The sequence below is a fragment of the Sciurus vulgaris genome (assembly GCF_902686455.1).
Source record: "Sciurus vulgaris genome assembly, chromosome: 2".
NCBI classification, from domain to species: Eukaryota; Metazoa; Chordata; class Mammalia; order Rodentia; family Sciuridae; genus Sciurus; species Sciurus vulgaris.
This window is the reverse complement of record NC_136462.1, coordinates 150,793,210-150,820,800: the sequence shown is the minus strand read 5'-3', so window position 1 is coordinate 150,820,800 and position 27,591 is coordinate 150,793,210. Positions and strand designations below refer to the sequence as shown.

Below are 27,591 nucleotides of genomic sequence, written 5' to 3'. Positions count from 1 at the left end.
GGGTAATATTTAAAAGGAGCCATAGATGAGCCCTAGAAGGAATCAGAGATGGAAAGATCTCAGAGGTAGAAAGAAAAGAGTATAAGTGCCACAGATGACAAGGAGAGAGCTCAACTGCATTCCCACTGAATCTAGCCAGTGACTCCATCTTGAAGATTTCCAGGTTTTGGGTACAACAGGGTAATAAAGTGAAATCTGCAACCAGGACAAGTTTGGGTTTTCTGTTCAAACTCCATCACCAATGTCAACATGGATGAGAATATTCATCCAAAATCACCATAGAGGACAAGGTCACACACATGAATGCAAGGAAGTGCATTCATGACATAAAACATGGAGAGCTGGAAAAACCACTCAGAAATGAAACACAGGGAAGAGGGAAAAGGCCACAAGGCATATCAAATGTGTAGTACAGCACATCCTACTAAGAAAGAATTATTCTAAGAAAATATTCAAATAGGGGAGCAAAGATGTAAGCATAAGATATTCATTACAGGTGGCTAATAGTAAACCAAGTGAACAACCCATCTCAAATTTCCAATTTCTAGAGGTGGCTGCTGTTACTTGGCTCCTGGCTGCATTCCTCCAGTTTCTGGTTTTCATAGTAGCACCACCTACTGGTCTCTATCATATCTTCTGTCCCTCTTATAAGAACTACTGTGGGCTGGGGAGATAGCTCAGCTGGTAGAGTGCTTGTCTCGCAATCATAAGGCCCTGAGTTCGAAGAACTACTGTTAACTGTATAATCTAGTAGACTATTCCCAACCTCAAGATCCTTAATCACACCTGAAAAGTCTCTTTTGCCATATAAGGGAACATTTGTGGGTTCTGGTATTAGGACATGGACAAATTTGGAGGCTGTTATTCAGCCTACCACATATCCACTCTCTGCCTGGCAACACTACCTATACTATAAAGATTAAGGCAATAAGAGCTGGAAGGACATCTACCAAACTAATACAGACTTATGTGTCCTCCCTACCACCAAGCCCTCTGCAAGATCAGTCTCCTATATCAACCTGCAGCCTCACAATTAGAAACCAAAGGTAAAACCATTCTGTCTTATACACATGCATCAAGAAGATCCAGAAGACAGGATCTGAGACAACTCAGATATTGCTTTTGTTACAGACTATGTTCCAAAATTGTCAAAGTCCTTCTCCCTGTGAACTTGGCAGGTGTGTGATCAACAATCAGAAGAGACCCTCCCACCCAGAGTTACAGACGGTGAGGGGACAGGATTTTCCAGAGAATCTAAATAGGGCAGCACCTCCCCAGAGGTAAACATGGTAGGGGGCCACAAAGCTAAACACAAAGAAACCTTGATTGATTATTTAAAGAGACATGGCAAACCACATGACCAAGGTTAAAACCATTTCTAGAAGAACCTGCCAGAGAGTTAGGAATCTCTCTTATGATTATTCAATTAGTAGACAGAGGAGGTCATTTATTCTTCTCCTGGAGGAGAGGGAACAAATTACAAGAAGCAAGATGTAAATCAGGGGACAATCAACATGGGTGTCATCAAGATGTTGGGAGAAAGTCTGAAAAGTCCTCAAATACACCAGGCTGGAAGGGAGGGGTTGAAGAGCAGTCATTGACTTCCCTGGGAAGATGGAGATCCCTAAGGAGGGGCTGAGCAACAGGAAGCTTCAGGGGCCTTTGAGACAGGAAGAAGGAAGGCCTTTCTTACAGTCTCAGTGACAGGAACAGTGAACTTCTCGAGGAATGGTCAAGAATTAGTTAGAAAAACAAGGGAGTGAGCCTCATGCCTCGTTTTGCATTCTATCACAATTACTTACAGTCAGTGAATACAAGAGTTTAAGTTATAGGTCATCAAATAAGGAGAATCTGATTTTTATTTACTAGTTGGAACATCCCACACTCCTGACAGCTCAGTCTCACTCATGAGACACATGCCACCAAATGCAGCAGCATTTATGAGGCAAGAGGTGATACTAATGAACACTGTAAGCCCCATCTGAACACCAAAATTCAAAGATACCTCACAGGGCAACTGAATGTCAAATCCACACTGAACCTAGGGGGAAAAGTAGTGAAACAGCTCTGGCCTCCCGTGTTGACACCTGCAGGAATCTCCCCTGAGAGGACTAGGCCCCACCTCCAATCCTCTACAGCATCTTCTCTCCTCAGCTGTACCTCTTGAGTGCCCCCTACAGTCCCACAGCCGAAAACACAGTCACCGCGCTAGCTTCAAACACTGAATGAAGCAGCAACACCAGAGAGCTGACATTTATTATGAACTCCCCACGTGCCAGACATTGCCTGGTTTTGGTTTTTTTTTTTTTTTTTTTTTTTTTTTTTTTTTTTTTTTTTTCCACTTCACAATGGATTAACTCCTCCAAACAATTCCATGAAGTACATACTATTATTACCTCCTCTCTGCAGATGTGGAAACTGAGATTTGATGCAGAGATGTTTGTGTGACACAGTGATGAAGTGGTGAAGCTGGGATTCAAACAGTGGGTGGTATGGATGATGAAGACTGCTGCTCTGAAATCTCCTTTTATGACCTTCTGTGCACACTGCCTTGATACATGGAAACAGCACTGCCACAGGCTCACAGATATGGAAAAATCCAAAAGAGGTCAGTGAGTGATTCAAGCTGGGCAAGAACTGTCCTTGGCCAAAGGTCAACAGACTGCCTCAAAGCACATTTAAATTTTATAGGGTGAAAGAAGGCAAAATGAAATGTTGTGCCTTGAAGCATCAGCCCCATTTGATGAGGAACAAATCTCTGAAGATCTCATGGCCTATTTCAGATCCTCTGAAGGGACAGAAAGTATGCCTCCATGCTTTTATCTTGACACTACACCTTGCTGGTCAGAGAAATCCTAAAACCACCCTGAAAATACTTAACTTTTTTCTCGACAGAAGACAGCTGTTAAAATATGGTTATGAGGAGCACCAATAAAATGAAATAATGAGGAAGATGTGGTATGTTAACCAGCTCTGTGGAAGTCACAGAATTCATGTACACTGGAACTGAAAGATGCCTTAGAGATACCTAATCCAGGAGAGTACACAAGAGGAAGAGAAGTCTGGTTGATTTATCTCAGAGTGTATGGTTAGTTGTGCATAAGTACTTACTTCTCAGTCATACCGGTCCTTAGGTGCCAGACCCTTTGGGAGACCCTGCAGACACACAAGTCACCAAGCCATGTGCCCATGAAGAAACATCCTCAGGGAGAGGTTGCCTTGTTATTCACACAAGACACTGCATGGGATTAGCACCAGCCCTCAGGATACAATGTTGACTAAAATGTTACATGCATTTGTAGATTTGGGACCACACACTTCCTGACTAAATCTAGGTTGCAAATGTATTTGTCTGGCTTTCGCTACTTTATAAACTAGGAGACTTTATAAGAAATCTGGATGATTCAGCTGTCTTGCAAAGTAAGATCTAACAATCCTGGGCTTGCATTCCCACTTAGCAATGATCAGCTGAAGTCAAGAAGAGACTGCTCTTAATAGATGGAGCATGTGTTTTCCATTTTGCTACCGTCACCACCACTCTCTATTGTATCTTTGGCAATTCTAGTATCATCTTGTGTTTGAATCTTCCCAGCAGATAAATAAAGATGGAATGCATGAGTTTGATTCTCCCAGGTTGGTTGGAAAAGACAAAAATTCCAAAGACAGGACTGCAAGCAGTGAGATGTGTGTTAACAGAAGTAAATTCAGAATATGTATTTAGTGGATAAATAGGACAAGAACCTGGCTTTGCCCATTTATTGTGTCCTGGCCTCTAGCAGCACTGTCTCCTCTGAGCACACGCAGACAACCATTTCAGTCTGACCAAACAGAGATGACCATAGCCCAAACCATCATGGTATTAAGGCTCTATTTGGGTTTCAGAAAGGACCCAAGGTATGGGGATTCTCCTTATAGCTAGCTGACCAGAAATACCTGAGAAAGGTAGATTCTCTATTACAGCATTTACACTAACCATATCACATCTTATGTGGTCTAGAATAATGCTCCTAAGTAAACAGAGTCATGCCCACCATTCCCCTTCCCCTCCATATTACCTGCAGGAGAGTAGAGTGCAAGAAGACCATCCATATCAGCAGCCACCAGGGGCTCTTCCAGGAAGCCATGGGATCCGCTATCATAGGAGCCTCACTTGCAGTCTACAAAAGAGGAGAGTGTTGGTTTCCAACCAGTTCTGGCCCCAGTGGCAAAAGAAATCAATCAGAAAGAGGAACCCTGAAGCTCATACAATGTCCTGGAAAAATACGTGTTGGTCCAAGATGGAGCTGCCCTCTGCAGGGTGCAAGTAATTCAGGGCTCCCTTTAGGATGGGTCCACATCAAGGCCAGGAGGGGGCTAGACCTGTCTCCAATGAGCAACTCACACCTCCAGCTCTCCAAAAGCTGAGACATCCCTGCACCAGCCACATCCCAGCCCATTTGTCAGCACCAGGGTGTGGCTATTGGCATTTGACTTAGGAAATTAGCATACAGCCGAGGGTTAGGGCACCTGCCAGCTTCTGTTCCTTGAGGCAAAAATGAATCTAAGACCAATTAAACCAGCCCAGAGAGGGAAGAGACCTGCCTAAGGTCACATAGCAAGATAGTGACATTATAGGACTGGAACACAGGTCTTTCTGATAGTTCAAGGCTTTTCCCACTAGATGACCCGCAGCGCCCTCTGAGTCCAGAGCCGCAACTCCAAGAGCCGAATTAAAGGAGTTTTGGAGCTCCCTTTGGACCTGGGACCAGCCTAGTACGATCTCTTAAAAGTAGCTGAGACCGAGAGGGCAGTGGGAGGCTTTTTCTCTGAGTTTTCCTGTCAATTTACGGGGAAATCAGTACGAGTCGAGACTGGAAAAGCCGAGGTCACACTCTCTCTTCGCCTCGCGGGCGCCTTGGCGGAGCTGGTGTCCGGGGGCGGGTCGGTGGCTTCTCTCCATCTGGAGAAAGCATTAAGGGCCTGGCCTAATGCGATCCGCAAATGTGCTGCTGTTTCCGACCTGAGGCGGCGACTCTGGGCTGAAGGGAGGCGGTGAGAGCTGGCCCCGGGCTGTGCGCCCCCCTCTCTACCTCGCACCAGCCGTCCTAGCGCACACTTCTGCGACTACCCGCTGCCTCGCAGTAGCTCCTGCAGCGCCCCGGCCGCGTCCTCGTCACCCCCACGCCCACTTTCCATCGGGCGCGCTTCGCCTCAGCCCTCTGCGCTCTAGAAACTGGGGACCCAGTTGCCAACCGACTGGCCCTTCGGACGCTCTACTAGCTGTCACCAGCCTGCTTTCTACCTAGAAACCCCCGATCTTGAAAAATCCAACCCTATGGGCTGCCCGATAATTGAGTGCCCCTCGGCGCGCGGGGAGCCCCCAAAAGACCCTCCCTCAACATTCCCAGTCCCCACGGAGTCGGAGATATCTAAGATCTGAAGAGCGTTCCAGTCATGAAGCCCCCTGAGGCCCCCGTAAACGCCCCCCACCCCGCCCTGCATCACGCGGTGTCCCTCCAACTTGCTCAGAGAAGCCACTGCTCCTAGTCTTGTCCCTCCTCAGAGATAGTGTTCCCTTGATCCCCGTAGGGCGTCCCTGTGCCCAGTTCGCTGCACCCACCTTGCGCCGCAGAAGTTTCTAGGACGTGTAGCTCTGGGGCCGCGCGGGCACGGTGAGCGCAGAGGAGAGGCGGGCAAAAGCGGCCTCGTCCACACCTCGTGCGGAATCCGGGACCAGAACCTTCCCCGACGCCGGCCTCCAGTCCGCGGCGCCGCAGTCGCCGCCGCCGCCGCGAAGTTAAATGGGGCTGGGACGGGGGCTGCCCCGCCTCTCCCGCCCCCTCTGGGCGCGCGGAGCGCTGCGCTGGCCAGGGCCCAGAGGCGGAGGGCGCGCGCCGCCACCTGCGCCGCCCGGCAAGTGCACGGCGCGCCCGGGCGCCTGTCTACCCGCGCGTGGGCACCGCGCTCTCAGCCAGAGCCAGGGGCGCTGGGGGTGCGAAGAGACCCGGTGAGGGGGCGGGCCCCGGCCTCTCAGAGCGCGCGGGGCCCCCGCAACAGCGAGACTCGGCTGGAACGCTCCTCCGCCCGCTTCCTGGAAGCCACTCCTCGCCCTGGGCCGGCCGCCAGGCGTTATGCCAAGAGCCGGGATTGCCGACGCCGCCACCGCCGCAGCCGCCGCCGGCAGGCGCGTTGGGGAAAGGCGGCCGCTGCGCGGTGAGCCAGGCGGGCCGCCCCGCCTCAGTCAGAGCCAGAGTAGGGATGCCGTCGCCCCCTCTCACCTCCCATCGCCTCCACCCATCCCTTCCGGGCGCCAGTTATGCAAAGTCGGGCCCAGCGGCCACAGGGAGGTTTGCCTGGGACCGCTGACTCGTGCCTGAGAGCCTTAGGCGCTTCTGCCCAGGCAGGACCAGGTCAGGTATCCGCAGACCCCTCCGGGTCTACGCCTCCTCTGCTACCCGTGGTCCCCAACGCAGAACGCACAAGGGCGGTGCGGTCCTCTGACCAGTAGCCCTCCATTTAGTGGGCGACCCAGCAGGGCGCCTCATAAGCCCAGTAGGCACTCCCTTCTATAAGGCCGACTTGGGTAACAGAACCCCACAGCTGGTAGAAGAATGCAGTGCCCAGGCTTGCAATTTGGGATGCAAGTGGTCATGTCAGGGGCAGAAGGCTGGGATGAGTTGCCTATGGGAGTCTAGACGTAAAGAGAAGTCTGGGGAAATGGTCTTGGCTTAATCTCAGCAATATAAGCCAGGAGGCTTGCTTATAAGGGCCAGGAGATTCTTTATAAGATCTACAGGATTATGCCCCCACTTAAGTACGCCCACAGTCATCATCTCCTTGATTGTCACAAGAGCATTATGGCAGAAGTTGGTAGCATTATCCCATTTCACCTGTGAGGAATCTGAGGCTTCTCAGGGATTGCTAAGTGACTAGAAAAGCCAAGACTGGAACCCCAGGTCTGCACCTCTCTAGAATCTGTATTATCATTCCCAAAGTTGCTCTCCTTCCTTCTGGGTGGTTGGTACATTGCAGAAACCATTGCACTTTCTGGAAGAGTTGCCATGCCTGCCTCCCTTATCTGCTCTTCCCTTCCTTACAAACTAATGGCTTCCTCTGACAATAAGAGGGTCTCTGAGACTGTCCACTCCAGGTAAAGTGGTTGGATTCTTTTGGAAAATGAGCAGAGGATCATCAAGGAGAAGGAGGCAGAGGGAGGGCAGGATTCAACCCGAACTGACTCACCTGTTTATTATGTTCTAAAATGTTGATGAAAAATGAATTTATGAATGCATTGCTCCTGGGAGAAATAACAGACAAAAGATTCCCACAAGCTCTGGTCAACAACATTTTGGTCAACCAATTAGCACATTATCTTCCTTTCTGTGTGTTTCTATGTAAAAAGCACCTTATTTAACATACATTACAATTTATGCCCACTGCATCTTGTCTATTACATATATTTCCTCCACATCACAGCTTTCTTCTACTTAGGAACACTAGGCAGCACTTCAGCCCCTCTTTGAGGACTGTTTTAAACAGTGAAATCATCGATCATCAACAAAAATGTGCCAGGTGCACTCGCACACCTATAATCCCAGTGTCTTGGGAGCTGGGGCGGGAGAATCACAAGTTCTAGGCTAACCTCAGCAACTTAGCAAGAGCCCATCTCAAAATGTAAAATAAAAGGGCTGGCCAGTGATAGAATGTCCCTGAGTTCAATCCCTGGTAACAACAACAACAACGACGGAAAAAGAAGAAGAAGGAGAAGAAGAAAGAAGAAAAGAAAAGCAAAGAAAAATACAATATTAAAGAGACTTTTCAGGATGCTTATTTACAGTACAAAAAGCTGAAAGAAGAGGGCAAAGTATTGCCTATTCAACCTGAGCTGAGTACATGCATTATCAGGTGACACAAAATTTTTACTACTCCTCTAATGACTTTAAACATGTTGCAGGTATTGATTATGCGGTTACAGGTAAGTGAATTCAAAACTTAGGAATTGACAGTATGTACTTCTCACATCAGTGTATAAGTAGAGGAATGGTAATATTTTAAAACATTTAGGATGCACCAGGCATTTAATGTATATTAATTCAGCACAACAGTCCATAGGGTAAATATTATTTTTAATCCCATTTTACAAATGAGGAAACTGAAATAGAAAGGTTTAAACACCACATGTTCTTAGCAAATATATTATGGCACTTCTCAAATCATTCATATTCTAAAACGACTTACAAGGTATCATGGAGTTGACTGCAGAACTCGCATGAATATTCAAGATGAAATGGAGAATTCAAAGAAATATTATGCTTGTGCAGTGGCAGCTGCATAGAGTCTGCAGCTCAGGGAGGCACTGGGAATGCCTCCGGAGTCAGGGTACTTTGCTGGGAAAGCCTGAGTAGCTCTGCTCTAAGGTTTTTATATCTCAGCAGGACTTCCTGTCACACTTTCCCTTGGGCACTTTTGATACCTGAGTCAATCTCTAGGGAGTGCCCCTCACTAAGCACTGAGGCCAGAGGGGAGTCTTTCTCTCTGGCAGTTTCTGTCTAGCATCAAGCTTCCCTCAAAAGGTAGTTGGTCAGAAGAGCAAAGCAGAAGTGACAGATTACCAACACCCTTTTGGAAGTTCTGCCTTCCTGTCCACCCTAGGTTGAGCAATCTTACATGCACGACTAAGGTACAGTGAATCAGGACAAGAGCCACAGAGGACAGATTCTACTGAGGGAGCTGGCTGTCCCTTACAGGTGTTGTCATCTGCAGATCTATGGTCTCACAAATCTGTTTCTTTTGACACTCTTCCAAAATGTGGACCAAGTCTTCCCTCAGTCACCCTCTATCCTTCCCGCCTACTCTTCACCACGCCTGGTCCAAATGTTCAAGCAAAACATTGATTACCAAAGGCATGGAAAGAAGAGTGGGAAGTGGGGAGAACAGGAATTAGTGAACCCCAAGAGAACAAATTTGATTATCGGGTGTAGCTACCAGTCACTGGGCAGGAGACAGGCCCTCCCTGCCCAGCTCCCAACTACCTACTCCTGAGAACCCTCACTACCTGAGGACAATGGCAATACACTAGACTCTGGGAGGTCTAGGAAGCCATTCCTTTTCCTCCCTAAGATCCATCTCTTGGGTTCCTGGATTCTGCCTCCTATCTCAGGATCTGCTTTTTCCTATCTGAGTTTCAGAGATTCCACACTCACATGTGTCCACAGAGACTGCTGTGGAAGACGAACAGAACACAGATACTCTGGGAAGGATAGATTGTTAGTCCCTTCAAATTCATGTTATTCTGCCCTTGACAAAACCCTGCCTTCTTCCCCAAGGCACAAGCTGAACACAGGGGGCTCTGGAGCTATGGTCAGGAAACCCAGTTTGTGCACAAACTGAAAGATTCAGATCAAGCCATCTCGCCCTCTGAAGATCAACTTTCTCCTTAACTTGTCAAAGTGTAAACATTAGAAATTTCCAGTAGTCCCTTCCTGTGTAACATCCGAAACTGTTTTCATACGTTGCTTGTATACTGTAGTGTTACTCTCACTATGGTTCAGATGTAGTTTGTCCCCTAAGGATTCATGTGTTGGAGGCTTAGTACTCAGCATGGCTGTGTGAATAGCAGTTAGGTCACTGGGGGACACGCCCTAGGAGGGGTAGTTCTTGTAGGACTACTTAAGGTAGTTCTTGTAGGACCTGGAGTTAATTCTCACAAGAGCAAGTTTTTAAAAGAGGGAACCTGACCCCCCAAATTGCTCTCTTTGATTTCTTGCCTTGTGATGTGATCTCCTGCTCCCATACATTTTCCTATTGTGATGCTGTCCACCATGGGCCCTTTGTCAGAGCTGAGCTGATATCAATTCCATGCCCTTGAACCTCCAGAACCATGAGATAAATAAACCTCTTTTATTTATAGTTACTCAGTCCCAAGGTTTCATTACGATTATAACAATAAAGAATGGACTAATACTCCTCTCTAATCTAGAATTTAACAATCTCCCCTAGTCTTCACGACAACCAAACCAGTAACAGAAAAGACCTCTGAGCATCCAACCATCATCACAGGTTTAAGCATATTGCATATGCTTAAATGAGTTTTCTCAGGATTGTTGGTTCTTATTTTGTACATAGTTCTAACAAATTTGTTCATCTGGTTTTCAAAGGTAGAGTCCACAAATTAGAAAGGGACAGAATGCATTTTAAGAATAGGCATACTGACACCATAAAGGTGCTACAGATAAACTGTAAAAATCGCAAAAGAAATTTTTAAAAATCCCTACTCTGTTATAGCTTAGTTATCTCAGTGAGGCCTGAAAAGAACACTATGTACATTACTGCATTCATGTTCATGAAGCAAGGTTATCTGTGAACACATTTGTGTGTTGAATTCTGTTTATAATTGAATAGAAGTACATGCTATGTTTTAGAAAAATAATCACTCACAAGAAGGTTAAATTTCAAAAACAAAAAAAATTAAACCAAGCCATATTTATTCCTTTACATATTTACTTTCTGAAAAATTCATGTCTAGAACGTCATCTCCAACAACTCCAGAATGCTGTTTTGTTTCAGAATTGATTAATTTGAGGGAAAAGAACAGAGTATAAAGAAAGAAATTGAATTGATCTAAATACTGTACTGTGCAAGTCATCAAGAGGACTTTTAAGCAAAAGCATTCTCTCTGATGCTACATTGCACTCCACTCCCTGTGGGTTACAAAATGAGCCCCGCCTGTTTAGTCTGCTTCCCTACATGTTCCTTACACTCTCTACTTGGCAATATTGGGATTGGAAGTTCCACAAAGGAATATTTGAAAAGTCCTTTTACAAATGTAAATTCAATAAAAATATTTCTACATATTAAGTTTTGCAAAACACCTTAACTTTAAGAGAATTGGTAGCCAATTAAGCATTTTTAGACCTTCTTTATGCAGACTCAGGCAAAGATGTTCTATGGATGAGTGTGAAAAACCACTTTCCTTCAGACCTCCCAACACCCACATCGGATCAGTTTTAGACCTAAAGAGCAATTCCGTGTCCCAGTATAGTACAGGACATATTCTTTGACAATGTGCCCTTGTTTCAGATTTACAGGTTTTGGTAACACAGCGGTATGACAAGATATGGCACCTGTGTTGCCAGAGCAGATGAGGTACAGTGTAACAAATGTGCCCAGGGGTGACAGAACAGGAAGCTATAAACACATAGGGCAGGAAAGCAACTAATTCAGTATTGGGGGTAATAAAGGTTTCTCAGGGGCTGGGGAAATAGCTCAGTCGGTAGAGTTCTTGCCTTGTAAGCACAAGGCCTGGGTTCGATCCCCAGCACCCAAAAAAATAAATAAATAAATAATAAAGGTTTCTCAGGGAAAGTAATATTTCAAATGAGAAAGGTTAAACACAAGCACAAGTTCTTACTGTAAAAAATATTCTAAAAATTACTCTCCTGTGTATTCTCCAGTATAGATCAATCTATAATCGCAAGCATATGTTTTGTTGTGGGTTTCTTTCTTTTCTTTTTTCTTTCTTTTTTTTTTTTTTTTTTCTTTTCTAGTACTGGGGATTGAATCCAAGGGCACTTAAACCCTGAGCCACATCTCCAGCCCTTTTTTTAATTTTTAATTTTGAGACAGGGTCTCACTAAGTTGCTTAGGGCCTTGCTAAATAGCTGAGCCTGGTCTTGAACCTGCAATTCTCCTGCCTTGCCTCCTGAGCTGCTGAGATTACAGGCAAGTCCCACTGAACTTAGCTCAAATATGCATTTTAAAATAATATGAACTGGCTAGGTATGGTGATGTACATGTGTACTCCCAGCTACTCAGGAGCCTGAGGCTGGAGTTCAAGATTAGTCTGGATTATGTAGTTTTAGGTGTTGCCTGTCAACACCAAAAAAAAAAAAAAAAAAAAAAACTTCATCTCAAAAACAAAAAAAGAAATTTTCATATTTCATATATTCTCTGCCTTGGATACAGGAGATAAATAATGTACATGGCTAAGAGGTAGGGAAATTGCATCTTGTATTAGCTACTCTTTTCTTTCCTATTTGTCACATCATTTATTTCTAGAGTGGTCAGTCTCCTTATCTGTCACTCAGAATCCAAAAAAAGAGCATCCACGGTCCAAGCTTTCTGCCATCATCATGACTTGTTCCCAAGTCAATGGCTACTGTGGCATCTCATCAACCCTCTGAGTCTGTCATGCGGATGATTCCCTCTCCTAGTTTCCATCACTAAAATAGAATTTTCAATCCTATCCATTTAGTAATTTCCTTGGTTTGAGTAAAACATCTGAGCTCAAATAATCTTCTGAGATCTGAAGTCTCTACCTGACCTGAAATTTCATGTCAATATCCGTTTTTAAAACTTTGTTTTCCATATTCCTTATTTAGGCTTAGAAGAACACTGAAGACTTTGTTCTCAATTTTCCTGGCCCCATAAATGAATTTGGGGATCCTTGTTTCATGAAGTCTTTTGATGTTTTTCTTAGTCTTTAAAAACAACAAATAATCATACTATTCTGGCACACGGTTAATGAAAGCATTTAGCAATTTCATGGGGAATACCAAGCATGTCCCACTATTACTTTGAGCTGGAGACTCAGGCTTGAACTGATTATCAGACTTGGCCCTGGGACAATCTGGAAATCCTGGGTATATCTTTCAAGCTGAAGTTCAGGATGGAAGAGCAAAAGAACAGAGTTGGTTGAACAGGTACCCACACCATCAATACCATCAATTTCCATGACTTTAGCTACCCCAGTCATGCTGATGAAGAGTCATTAGCTTAAACCTCCAGCCCAGGTTGTCTTCCAGATTCTAGATTCAACAGCATTTTCAGTTCAAACTGTCCAAGGCAAAGCTATTGTCTCTGTGTTACCTTCCCCTACCCAACATACTTTTCCTTTTCCTTTATACCACCTATCATCAATAACACCCCAACACTCATGTGTCAGAATTCAGGGAGCCTGGAATTTCCCCTCCTCAATATCATACTCTTTAAATCATTCACCACATCTTGTCAATTCTATGTACTAACTCTCAAACCTGTTTTCTTCTGTCCCTACTACTGCATATGCCAGGTGAAGTCATCATGAGCTCTTGTTTATATTACTAGAAATACAGCCAGAGTAATCATGCTGAAAAGCCAACCTTACCATGTCATTGCTCTGTCAAATGTTATAAGGAACCCACTTCTCTTCAGATGAAGCTTCAAAGCCCATGGCATGGTATATGTGGCCTTCCTAACTTGACCCCCACCTTCCTATGTCCACTCACCTTTTGCTGATTACATTTTTACCTTGTGCTCCAAAGGTATTAGTCAGCATAGAATAGGTTTATGTTATAGTAATAAGTAACAAAATTTTAGAGGTTTAACAGGTAATTTCTTGTTCATGTCAAATCTGGCATAGGCTAGATAATTCCCCAGGGCAGCAGTCCTTCACGGGGGTGTTCAGTGATCCAGAACCCTTTCACCCTATGGCTCTGCCTGTCAACACGCAGCATTTATGTTACCTGCACAAGGGAAAGAGAGAGACTGGAGAATCTACAGGAACTTTTCACTGCCAGAAATGACACACATCGCTTTCACTCTTAGTTCTTTAGCCAGAAAGAGTTTCATGACTGCCCAACTACTGGAAGGCTGAGAATTGTAACCTTCTGGAAGTATCCAGGAGAAAGGCATTTGGTTAACATATAGCATTGTCCCTCGCATGCCAAAAATGAAGGTGTTAATATCAGGAGGCAGGAATGACTGGGGGGCCCTGTTACAATCTGCCCACCATAGCTACCCTACACTGTTCCCTCGATTTCTTACCAGGTTGATGGTGCATACTTACTCAGCTATTAGTCTTCTCTTGGACTTAGAGTAAAATAGAAGAATTTTTTTTACTAAAAAAAAAAAAAAAATGTATTGAGTAACCTAGAGAAGAAATGTTCTGGGAGACCAGAAAAGATAGAAACAGCCAGGCAGTCAAAGGTAGTTTGTCGGGGTTTGAGGTCAGAAAAAAGGTGAGATTAACTGTTCCTGTTGAAAGATTATGGAAAATAATATTCCTATGAGATAGCTCCCCAAGAAAAATGGAGGGATGGTGTGGCTCTGGAGGAGGGAGGGGAAATGGGCCAAACATTAAAACTCTCCCAGAGCATTCTTTCCTGATAACAATGGGCCCTGGGGGAAAGGAGCAGATACTGAATGCTGGGTCCTAAACCTTGACCTTCCCCCATGGCAAATTAGTCCTAAATGACAATGGTCAAGATTTGAGTACTCATCCTTCGGGATCCAGACTCATTCCTCCTAACAACAGTGAGTTTCAGCCTTTTTACAACTATCCTCCTAAATTAAAATTTTAACCTGTAAAACTAGCCCCTGATGGTCAAAACTACACATACACAACTTCCAATGATTACATCATTGTACCCTATAAAACAAAAATCCCCTCTGTAACTGATGGCCATTTTCCTATCTGAAAAGTGGACCCAAATGGTGTCCGAATCCGCCAAAGAATAAAAGCTTCTCTGAATTCATTGAGGTCTGCTTCCTGTTCTTTTGCGCTTACACCTGTGATGACTAGGACTTTTGGAAAAGGGAATGAAAAGGCAGTTTTAAGAAGAAATAAAGACTGATGTCGGAAAAAAATGACAGAATAGAGGGTTCTAGAAGTCATAGAAACATGGATTTTTGGCAACTACCACAGACCAGAACACCTTTATAGGAGCCCTGTGGTCTAGCCAAGTGTCTAGCACCTCGGTGGAGTGGAAAATATAAAAGTGCATACTCTGAAGACAGTGAGAGTAATTTCACTTTACATGATCAGTCCTATCCAAGAGAGATCCTTTGGCCTGCAATTCCTCCCACAGGGAAAAATGAGATCAAAGTGAGGACTCAGCTCCCCTACCCTTGCAGGACACTTCCCCAGAGACCCACTTCTGTCTTGCCCAACTCAGAAAAATTGGATAATGACTGAATATTCTGGAGATATGCAGGAGCAAGGAGAAGGGGAGGGAATTCAGAGCAACCAACACAAATTTCTTAATAGTGAGCCATAGATTCTGCTGTCCAGCTCACAGACTACCAAGACACTCTTCTAAGAACCATGCAGGACTATTCTCCTAGGCCCTCCAACCATCTGAAGCAAGCCCTGAGCACCTGTGTACTTCCTTGTGGAGGCTCTATGAGCTCCCACAGATAGCACAAAAATCTCAACAGCAGGTGCAGATCTTAGTAGCTGGCTTGCTCTGCCAACTTGGAAGAAAGTACACAACCTTGAACATTTTAGGGGACTGCCTAGAGAAAACAAATAGGAGGCTCTCAACACCAAGTCTGGCATTTTAGAATAAAGAGAAAGCATGTAAGCCTAATATTTGACCTATAAAAAGTTCTGAGAGATCCTAAAATCTGTAGTTGGGCTTACTAGTTAAGGTCTTCCTCAGTCAAGGTCCTTCAAGAAGAACTGAATGAAGTGGCTGCTTTTTCAAATGTGAAGATAGCCATAAAAAGCTTAGAGGAACTTGAAGAATCAAAGAAATATGACACCATCAAAGGAATAAAGCTCCAGTGGACAAACCTAAGGAAATGAAGATCTATCATTTTCCTGACAAAGAATAGAAAATAATCACCTTGAATAATCAGTGAACTACAGGAGTACACAGGGAGACAACTAAATAAGACAGGAAAACAATACATGAACAAAATGACATGTTCAACAAAGAGGTAGAATCCACAAAAAAGACCAGATTCTGGAACTGAGGAATAAAACATCTGGACTGAATTTCTTGACAGAAGGCTTCCAGAGCTGACTCAATTAAACAAAAGAGTCTGCAAACTCAAAAACATATTTGAAATTACCTAATCAGACAACTAAAATGAAAGAAAAAGAGTAAAGTTAACTATGGGAATTACAAAACATGAAGAGAACCAATATATGCATTACAGGAGTTCCAGAAGGAGCAGAGAAAGAGAAAAGTGTGGAAAGATTATTTAAAGAAATAATACTGGAAAACATTATCCCAAATATGGAGTGATAAATGAACATCCATATCCAAGAAGCCAGGATAGCACAGATTGAACATAGAGAGGTCTTCACTAAGATATATTATGACAAAATTGTAAGAAGTCAAAAAGGGAAAGAATTGTGAAAATAGTAGGAAAATAAAGAGAATCTGTATAAGACCATCAGAAATTTCTGGTAGCAACAATTTTGCAGGCCAGGAGTGCTGAAAGAAAAACTGCCAGCCAAGAAAAATATACCTTGAAAAGCAGTCCTTCAGAAAGGAAGAAGAGATTTTTTTTTACCATGTAAACAAAAACTAAGAGAGTTCATCATCAATAAACCTACTCTACAAAAAAATGTTAAAAGAATTTCCTTGTTCATTCCGAATTTTAGTAATTTGAGTTTTCTCCCTCTTTCTCTTTGTTAATGGGGCTAAGGGTTTATCAATTTTGTTTATTTTTTCAAAGAATGAACTATTTATTTTGTTAATTTTTCCGATTGTTTCTTTTGTTTCAATTTCGTTGCACAACTTAAATAAATCAATTTCAAGCAATGAAATGCAAGAGGTCATCAAAAGCCTACCAACAAAGAAAAGTCCGGGACCAGATGGGTTCTCAGCCGAGTTCTACAAAACCTTTAAAGAAGAGCTCATTCCAATATTCCTCAAAGTATTCCATGAAATAGAAGAGGAGGGAACCCTCCCAAACTCATTCTATGACGCCGATATCACCCTGATACCTAAACCAGACAGAGACACATGGAGGAAAGAAAATTTCAGACCAATATCCTTAATGAACATCGACGCAAAAATACTCAACAAAATTTTAGCAAATCGCATACAAAAATATATTAAAAAGATAGTGCACCACGATCAAGTGGGTATTATCCCAGGGATGCAAGGTTGGTTCAACATCCGGAAATCAATAAATGTCATTCACCATATCAACAGACTAAAGTTAAGAATGACATGATTATTTCAATAGATGCAGAAAAAGCATTCGATAAAATACAGCATCCCTTCATGCTCAAAACACTAGAAAAAATTAGGGTAGTTGGAACATTCCTTAACATTGTGAAGGCCATCTACACTAAGCCCATGGCCAATATCATTCTAAATGGTGAAAAACTGAAAGCATTCCCCCTAAAAACTGGAACAAGGCAGGGATGCCCTCTTTCACCACTTCTATTCAACATCGTTCTTGAGACTCTAGCCAGAGCAATTAGATAAACCAAAGAAATTAAAGGGATACGAATTGGAAAAGAAGAACTCAAACTATCCCTGTTCACTGATGACATGATTATATATTAAGAGGAACCTGGAAATTCCACCAGAAAACTCTTAGAACTCATAAGTGAATTCAGTAAAGTAGCAGGTTACAAGATAAATGCTCAAAAATCCAATGTATTTTTAAACATAAGTGATGAATCTTCAGAAAGAGAAATTAGGAAAACTACCCCATTCACAATAGCCTTGAAAAAAATAAAATACTTGGGAATCAATCTCACAAAAGAGGTGAAATACCTCTACAATGAGAACTACAGAACACTAAAGAAAGAAATTAAAGAAAACCTTAGAAGATGGAAAAATCTCCCATGTTCTTCGAAAGGCAGAATTAATATTGTCAAAATGGCCATACTACCAAAAGTGCTATACAGATTCAATGCAATTCCAATTAAAATCCCAATGATGTACCTTACAGAAATAGAGTAAGCAATTATGAAATTCCTCTGGAAGAATAAAAAACCCAGAATAGTTAAAGCAATCCTCAGTAGAAAGAGTGAAGCAGGGGGTATCGCAATACCAGATCTTCAACTCTATTACAAAGTAATAGTAACAAAAATGGCATGGTATTGGTACCAAAATAGACAGGTAGATCAATAGTACAGAATAGAGGACATGGACACAAACCCAAATAAATACAATTTTCTCATACTAGACTAAGGTGCCAAAAATATGCAATGGAGAAAAGATAGCCTCTTCAACAAATGGTGCTGGGAAAACTGGAAATCCATATGCAACAGAATGAAATTAAACTCCTATCTCTCACCCTGCACAAAACTCAACTCAAAATGGATCAAGGACCTCGGAATCAGACCAGAGACCATTCATCTTATAAAAGAAAAAGTAGGTCCAAACCTTCAACTTGTTGGCTTAGGATCAGACTTCCTTAACAGGACTCCCATAGCACAAGAAATAAAAGCAAGAATCAACAACTGGGATAGATTCAAACTGAAAAACTTTCTCTCAGCAAAGGAAACTATCAGTAATGTGAAGAGAGAGCCTGCAGAGTGGGAGAATATCTTTGCCACTCATACTTCAGATAGAGCGCTAATTTCCAGAACTATAAAGAACTCAAAAAACTCTACACCAAGAATACAAATAATCCAATCAACAAATGGCCTAAGGAAATGAACAGACACTTCACAGAAGAAGATGTACAAGCAATCAACAGATATATGAAAAAATGTTCAACATCTCTAGTAGTAAGAGAAATGCAAATCAAAACTACCCTAAGATTCCATCTCACCCCAATTAGAATGGCGATTATCAAGAACACAAGCAACAATAGGTGTTGGCGAGGATGTGGGGAAAAAGGTACACTCATACATTGCTGGTGAGGTTGCAAATTAGTGCAGCCACTCTGGAAAGCAGTATGGAGATTCCTCAGAAAGCTTGGAATGGAACCACCATTTGACCCAGCTATCCCACTCCTTGGCCTATACCCAAACGACTTAAAATCAGCATACCACAGAGATACAGCCACATCAATGTTCATAGCTGCTCAATTCACCATAGCCAGATTGTGGAACCAACCTAGATGCCCTTCAGTTGATGAATGGATAAAGAAACTGTGGCATATATATACAATGGAATATTACTCCGCCATGAAGAATGATAAAATTATGGCATTTGCAGGCAAATGGATGAAATTGGAGAATATCATGCTAAGTGAGATAAGCCAAACTCAAAAAACTAAAGGACAAATGATCTCGCTGATAAGCAGATGAGGACATATAATGGGGGGTAGGAGGGGTTAGTGTTAGGGTTAGGGTTAGGTTTAGGGTTAGGGATAAGGAGGGTGGTAAGAATGGAGGAAGGAAGGACTGTATAGAGGGAAAAGAGGGGTGGGAGGGGTGGGGGAAGGGAAAAAATAACAGAATGAATCAAACAACATTGCCCTCTGTAAATTTATGATTTTTAATTAAAAAAAAGAAAGAAAAAAAAAAAAGAATTTCCTCAAGTTGAAGTGAAAGAACACTAATAATCATCAAAATGAAAACACAGAAAGGTAAAAAACCCATTGGTTAAGGTAAGTGTATAGTCAAATTCAGAATAGTGTAAAGGTGGAGAAGCCACTTTGAACCCTGAAATAAAAGACAAAAATATTAAAATAACTATATAGAATAATTTGTTAATGGTTATACAATATAAAAGGATATAAACTATGATATCAATAGCAGAAAAATTGGAAAGAAAGAGAAGCAAAAGTGCAGAGATTTTGAATGTAATAAAAATAAGTTATCAACCCAAACTTCTATATGATTTTTATGTGTTTTGGTACACACAAAAAAGTAAACCAAGAATTTTTTTTAAAAAGAAGTCAAACTAAATTGACACCTTTAAGTAGATTAAGGGGGAAAAAACATTTAACTAGAAAAGGGGGAAAAGAAGTTTAAAATAAATAAAATTATAAATGAAAGAAGAGACATTACAGTTAATACAAAAGAAAAACAAAAGATCATAAGAGATCACAATGAACAATTATATGCCAACGAAGTGAATAACCTAGATGAAATGGATAAACTCCTAGAAACACTCCTACTAAGACTGAATTATGAAAAAAAAGAAAATCTGAGCAGATCAAGAGTAAGGAAATTGAATCAATAATTTTAAAATTTCCCATAAAAGTCCAACACCAGAGACCCTGACTCTCACCAAAAAACAATTATTGCCAATCCTTCTCAAATCCTTCCCCCCAAAATTTCAGACTAGAGAATACTTCAAAATTTATTCTACAAGGCTAGAATTACCTTAATATCAAAAGCCAGACATGGACACTACAAGAAAATAAAATTACAGGCCAATATCCTTAATGTACATAAATGCAAAAATCCTCAACAAAATCCTGGATAACTGAATTCAACAGCCCATTTTAAACATCAAATAACCACCTGGTCATGGTAACCTCCACCTTGGAACACCAGACAGCTGCCCACCATAGCACTGCATCTCCAAGTGCGGCCGCCCACCATCACTGCACAGCCTGCCCTCATTGCCCCATTTCTGAAAGCAGTTGCTTCCATCTTGGAACACCTCAGCCACCATCTTGGGTTATCTCCACTACTGCCATTGCCATCTCGAGTTATGGGAGCCTCTATCTTGGGACACTGGCCAGGGCCTGGAAGCCCAATGTCAAGATACCTACAGGTTTGCCAATACCACCATCTAGGGACACAGCCACTTCCATCTAGGGACACCAGCCAGGGCCTGGAAGACCATCACTGGAGGTCTCCCTGATAGGTGTTCTAGTAGCCACCATCTTGCTGCAGAGGCAGAAGAGAGCCTGCAAGAGGTCAGTAGATTGGAAGAGGGTGTGAGGGCATATTTCTCTTAGCTTGCCCAGTCAACCAGTCTGGCACCCACTATATTTCCAGGGCCAACTTGAGCAGGCATTTGCTGGGACCCAACACTAGCCTGATCTCTGATTCTCTCCCAATTCAGCATCCACCTATCCCCTGATCCCACCAGTTTGGCAATCAGCAGGGCCCTCTGCATCCTCAGTCTCCAGTATCCCAACCCCTCCCTAACCACCAATTCAGCCCAGTGTTTGCAGCTATGTGGCCAGCCCTCAGCTCTCAACACCTGGTCCTGATCTGCCTGATACAGAACAGCTCTCTATGACAGATGCACAGGTACCAGCACTCAGCCCTCAGGGCTGCTGGAGAGACAGGTGCCTGACTGGGAAATTGAAAGGGTGGGGGGCAGGAGAGATACAGTTTAAAGACTAAATTAGAGACCAGCAATTGTGGGATCTGCAAATGACATAAGAGGCTAAGATCAGGCTCCTCCATCACATGAGTGAACCCCAAAGGAGATTCCTGGGGTTCAGTCTTCCAATGGGGACTGACAATTGCTATACCCCACCCTCCAGGAGTTCTGCTTCCAATACTAACCCTCCCACCCTAGTAACCCTCACCTTCCTGAGTGTGGATATACTAGCAAACTCCAGACAACCACACCTATGGAATAAGAAGGGAAGCAGAGAAACTACAGAACTGCAACAGAAACAATTGTTCAATTTTCCTTGTAGATTTTTTTTTCTTTTCTTTTTCTGCTTTCACATCACCACCATTTTTGAAACCAAGTACTTATCATGCATCATGCTGAATAGTACAGTACATTTTTGTTGTATATTCTTTCATTTTTACATTTTTCCTTTTTTATTTAATTTTAAATTAATTTTTTTCTTTATTTATTTATTCTCCCTATATATTTTCCTCTCATTATCTAGTTCTCCAGATTCTCTCTCTCTCTTTTCTCCTGCTAATAGCCAACTTCTTTTGATTCCTCTTTAACTCTTCCTATGATCTAATACTTCTGCCTTCTCCCCCTACCTCATAAACATCACATTCTACACCACCCCTGTTCTCTCTACCATTAGAAACTGTACACCCTTTTGCAAATATACTGTTTATATTGTAGACAATAATTGAACACATAATTTCTGTTCATTGCATCAAAACTGTTAATGTCTTAATAGGGGCTATTTGGTTTAAGGCTGAATATTGCTTGCATTGGGGTGCTGTTAATATTGATCTCCCCTTAAAGGCAAGGTATTGGAAATATGCAGGGGTACTAAAAGTCTATAGAGCAGAAACTGTAATATCTCAGATCTGCACTGCTAGATGGGAAGACACACAAACAACATGAAAAAACAAAGGAAGAAATTGTCCCAAACAAACTAAGATGTTACAATAATAGAATCCATTGACAACACAGTAGAAGAAATGTCACAGAAGGAATTCAGAACATACATAGTTAAACTGATCTGCAAAGTAAAGGATGATCTAAGAGAACAAATACAGGTAGCAAAAGATCACCTCAATAAAGAGAGATTCTGAAAAAAAAAAAAAAGAAATCCTTCAAATGAAGGAAGCAATAAATCAAATTAAAAGTTCAACAGAAAGCATCGCCAACACACTAGATCACTTGGAAGACAGAACCTCAGGCAACAAAGACAAAATATACAATCTTGAAAACAAAGTTGACCACACAGTGAAGATGGTAAAAAACCATGGCAAGAACCTCCAAGAACAATGGGATAACATGAAAAGACCAAATTTAAGATTTATCAGATTAGAGGAAGGCATGGAGATACAAACCAAAGGAAAGCACAATCTTTTCAATGACAATACCAGAAAACTTCCCAAATTCTTAACAACGAATTGGAAAATCAAGAACAAGAGGCTTACAGGAACCCAAATGTACAAAATTATAATAGACCCGCACCAAGACACATTATAACGAAAATGGATAGAATTTTAAAGAATAAAAGAGAAAAATATCATATTACATGTAGAGGGAAAACAATTTGGATCTCAGCAGATTTCTCAACCCAGACCCTCAAAACTAGGAAGTCCTAGAACAACAACACATACCAATCTCTGAAAGAAAATGTATGCCAACCAAGAATCTTATATCCAGCAAATCTAAGCTTCGGATTTGATGACAAAATAAAAACCTTATATAATAAGCAAAAGTTAAAAGAATTTATAACTAGAAAGTCTGCACTACAGAACATTCTCAGGAAAATATTCCATGAGGAGGAAATGAGAAAAAAATGAAAATCATCAAAGGGACGAAATATTCTAAAGGAAAAGCCAAAGAAAGGAGAAACCATGTCAAATTAAAAAGAAAAGATAAACCAAAATGACTGGGAATACAAATCATATCTCAATAATAACCCTGAATGCTAATAGCCTAAACTCATCAGTCAAAATACATAGACTGGCAAATAAGATTTTTTAAAAAGACCCAACAATATGCTGTTTTCAAGAGATTCACGTCATAGGAAAAGACATCCACAGACTGAAGGTGAAAGGATGGGAAAAAACATACCACTCACATGGACTATGTAAACAAGCAGGGGTTTCCATCCTCATATCAGACAAAGTGGACTTCAAGTCAAAGTTAGTCAGAAAGAATAAAGAAGGACATTTGATACTGCTTAGGGAATCATATATCAACAAGAGATAAAAATTGTAAACATTTATGCCCCAAACAATGGAGCATCTACATACATTGAACAAATCCTTCTCAATTTCAAGAATCAAACAGACCACAACACAATATACTGGGTAACTTTAACATAGTTTTTGCACCACTGGATAAATCTTCCAAACAAAGACTAAACAAAGAACTATAGAACTAAATGATACAATCAATAATTTAGACTTAACAGACATATTTAGCGTATTCCATCCATCAAGGAGTGAAACTCAGCAGCACATGGATCCTTCTCTAAAATAGATCATATGTTATGCCACAAAGTTACTCTTAGCAAATACAAAAAAAAAAAATATATACTACCCTGCATTCTATCAGATCACAATGGAATGAAATTAGAAATCGACAATAAAATTAGGGATCCAAGATGGCGGACTAGTGGGAGGCTGCGTTCCTTGTCGCTCCGCAACGCCGTATTCAAGCAGAGGATATCTGTTTCTCGGTGAGGCAGTTTTTGCTGCTTATCGATCCCCTGCTCTTTACCCCATTTGTCTGCTGTGATCACCTGCAATCTGCCAGCATATCGATGCCTTTTTTGAGAGCAGATTGCTCACTGTCAGGCGTCTATCATCCGCCATTTGCCTGCCTCTCCCCTGTCCATCGCCTGCCTTACCCCTATCCATCACCCAACGCTCGAGGTTCACCTCCCAATCATCCGACAGCTGCCAGGAGACTGACCGCAGACTGCCAGTGGAGAACCAGCTGCCTGCTGCTGCCTGGAAGTTCACTGTTACAGTACCTGCAGGCTTGATTACACGTGGCTGCCGCCATTTTGAGACAACAGCCAGGCCCTGTAGGACCCCTGGCCGGACTGACTGAGTCCCGTCTCCAGGATCCCTCAGCCCGACCGATCACTCCCTGCCTCAGGGGCCCTCACATCAACTGACTGCTCCCTGCCACCAGTACCCCCAGACCAACTGACTGTGCCCTATCACCGGGAACACAGACTGACTGATTGCACCCGGCCTCCTGGATCCCACAGCCACACCAAACACACCCGACCTCCAGGACCACTGCTGGACCAACTGCATCCTGTCTCCTGGACCTCCAGCTGACCACGTCCACCACTGAGCTGCAGCTCCCCATTTGCCAACACATTTGGAAGCCAGAGCAGCCATCTTGGATAATCCTGGAAGCCGTAGCTCCGATCTTCGGGTGGGGCAAATCCCATCCTGAGACACCTGCTGGAGGCTTGAAGCTCATTGTCAGGTACCTCTCATGCATCAGGCTACTGAACACTGGGAGGTTTCATTACTATATGACTGTTATACAGTAGATTTTCTGTTTTCTCCTTTTTAAAAACAAAATTAAGTTTTTATTTCTTTACATTTCTTGCTTTCTTTTCCTTTTGTTTACCTGTTCCCTCAGAGTCACTTTCTCCCTTATTTACATACTAACATCCAATTTCTTTTGATTACACTCTCACACTTTCTATTTTCTAGAACTTCTGTATATTCTTTTCTTATCCTATTAACAGCCATATTCTTCATCCCTCTGCATCCTCTTTGTCCTCCATTAGAAACTGCAGACATTATTGTAAACTTGTTTGTTTTACTGAAGATAACATTTGAACTCATTTTGTTTATTATGACAATTTTGTTATTGTCCCCATAGGGACTATTAGGTCTAGGATTGCATAGTGTCTGATTTGGGCACTGCTAATATTGATCTCCCCTTAAAGAAAGGGTTTTGGAAACCTTTAGGGTCACTATAAGCCTATAGGGAGAAATCTGCAATACCCCAGATCTGCAGCACTAGAGAGGAAGATACATGAACAACATGAAAAAACAAGGGAAGAAAATGATCCAAACAAATCTAGATTCTATAGTAATAGAATCCAATGACAGTATGTTAGAAGAAATGTCAGAAAAGGACTTCAGATTATACATGATTAAGATGATTCGTGAAGCAAAGGATGAGATAAGAGAGCAAATGCAGGCAATGTATGATAATACCAATAAGCTGAAAGAGCACCTGGCAGGAAGCAAAAGATCATTTCAACAAAGAGATAGAGATTCTCAAAAAAAAAAAAAAAAAAAAAAAAGGAAATCCTTGAAATGAAGGAGACAATAAACCAAATAAAAAACTCAATGGAAAGCATCACCAACAGACTAGACCACTTGGAAGACAGAACCTCAGACAATGAAGACAAAATATTTAATCTTGAAAATAAAGTCGCCCAAACAGAGAAGATGGTAAGAAATCATGAACAGAATCTCCAAGAACTATGGGACATCATGAAAAGACCAAATTTAAGAATTATTGGGATTGAGGAAGGCACAGAGATACAAACCAAAGGAATGAACAACCTATTCAATGAAATAATATCAGAAAATTTCCCAAACCTGAAGAATGAAATGGAAAATCAAATACAAGAGGCTTACAGAACACCAAATGCACAGAATCACAACAGATCCACACCAAGGCACATTATAATGAAAATGCCTAACATTCAAAATAAAGATAGGATTTTAAAGGCCGCGAGAGAAAAGCATCAGATTACATATGGGGGAGACCAATACAGATAGCAGCCGACTTCTCAACCCAGACTCTAAAAGCTAGAAGGGCCTGGACCAACATATTTCAAGCTCTGAAAGAACACGGTTGCCAACCAAGAATCCTATACCCAACAAAACTAACCTTCAGATTTGAAGATGAAATAAAATCCTTCCGTGATAAACAAAAATTAAAAGAATTTACAAATAGAAAACCTGCACTACAGAATGTTCTCAACAAAATATTCCATGAGGAGGAAATGAAAAACAACAGTGGAAGTCAGGAAAGGGAGGAACTACTTTAGAGAAAAACCACTCAAAGGAGAAACCAAGCCAACTTAAAAACCAAAAATAAGCCAAATGATTGGGAATACAAATCATTTCTCAATAATAACCCTGAACGTTAATGGCCTAAACTCCTCAATCAAAAGACATAGACTGGCAGAATGGATTAAAAAGAAAGACCCAACAATATGCTGTCTGCAAGAAACTCATCTCATAGAAAAAGACATCCACAGACTAAAGGTGAAAGGATGGGAGAAAACCTACCACGCACATAGACTCAGTAAAAAAGCGGGGGTTGCCATCCTTATATAGATAAAGTGGACTTCAAGCCAAAGTTAGTCAGAAGGGATAAAGAAGGACATTTCATATTGCTTAAGGGAACCATAAATCAGGAAGACATAACGATAGTAAATATTTATGCCCCAAACAATGGTGCATCCCTGTACATCAAACAAATCCTTCTCAATTTCAAGAATCACATAGACCACAACACAATAATTCTGGGCGACTTTAACGCACCGCTGTCACCACTAGATAGATCTTCCAAACAATATCCAACCAAAGAAACCATAGAACTCAATAACACAATCAATAACCTAGACTTAATAGACATATATAGAATATTCCATCCATCAACAAGCAGATATACTTTCTTCTCAGCAGCACATGGAACCTTCTCAAAAATAGACCATATGTTATGCCACAAAGCAGTCATTAGGAAATGCAAAAAAATAGAGATACTGCCTTGTGTTCTATCAAATCATAATGGACTGAGAGTAGAAATCAATGACAAAGTAAAAAAAGGAAATTACTCCAACACTTGGAGACTAAATAATATGCTATTGAATGAAACATGGATAACAAAAAACATCAGGGAGGAGATTAAAAAATTCTTAGAGGTCAATGAGAATGATGATACAACATATCAAAATATCTGGGACACTATGAAAGCAGTACTAAGAGGAAAATTCATTGCATGGAGCACATTCCAGAAAAGAATGAAAAGTCAACAATTAAATGACCTAACATTACAGCTCAAAGCCTAGAAAAAGAAGAACAGAATAACAGCAAAAGTAGTAGAAGACAGGAAATAATTAAAATCAGAGCTGAAATCAATGAAATTGAAACAAAAGAAACTATTCAAAAAATTGACATAACAAAAAGTTGTTTCTTTGAGAAAGTAAACAAAATAGATAAACCCTTAGCCACACTAACAAAGAGAAGGAGAGAGAAGACTCAAATTACTAAAATACAGGATGCAAAAGGAAATATCACAACAGACACCACTGAGATACAGAACATAATGAGAAGCTACTTTGAAAATCTGTATTCCAACAAAATAGAAAGTACCGAAGACATTGACAAATTTCTAGAGACATATGCTCCTCCCAAACTGAACCAGGAGGACATACACAATTTAAACAGATCAATATCAAGCAATGAAATAGAAGAAGCCATTAAAAATCTACCATCCAAGAAAAGCCCAGGACCAGACGGATTCTCAGCAGAGTTCTACAAGACCTTCAAAGAAGAACTCATTCCAATACTTCTCAAGGTATTCCAGG

General features: G+C 41.7%; 1 protein-coding gene across 4 annotated transcripts in view; it reads right to left on the bottom strand.

The window, feature by feature from the left end:
• Nucleotides 1–27,591, bottom strand: part of LOC306654118 (endophilin-A3) — a 578,788-nt gene that overhangs the window by 352,744 nt on the left and 198,453 nt on the right. For 2 of the 4 annotated variants that reach the window (XM_079127379.1, XM_079127381.1), the window contains exons 1-2: nt 5,600–6,076; nt 4,056–4,157 (exon numbers count right to left, since the gene is read on the bottom strand). In XM_079127379.1, the coding sequence (XP_078983505.1) occupies nt 4,056–4,139 (84 nt within the window). In that variant the 5' untranslated portion in view covers nt 4,140–4,157; nt 5,600–6,076. Of the gene's footprint in view, nt 1–4,055; nt 4,158–5,599; nt 6,077–27,591 lie in introns of those variants that run through there. The other 2 variants (XM_079127387.1, XM_079127380.1) reach the window with 1 other exon arrangement.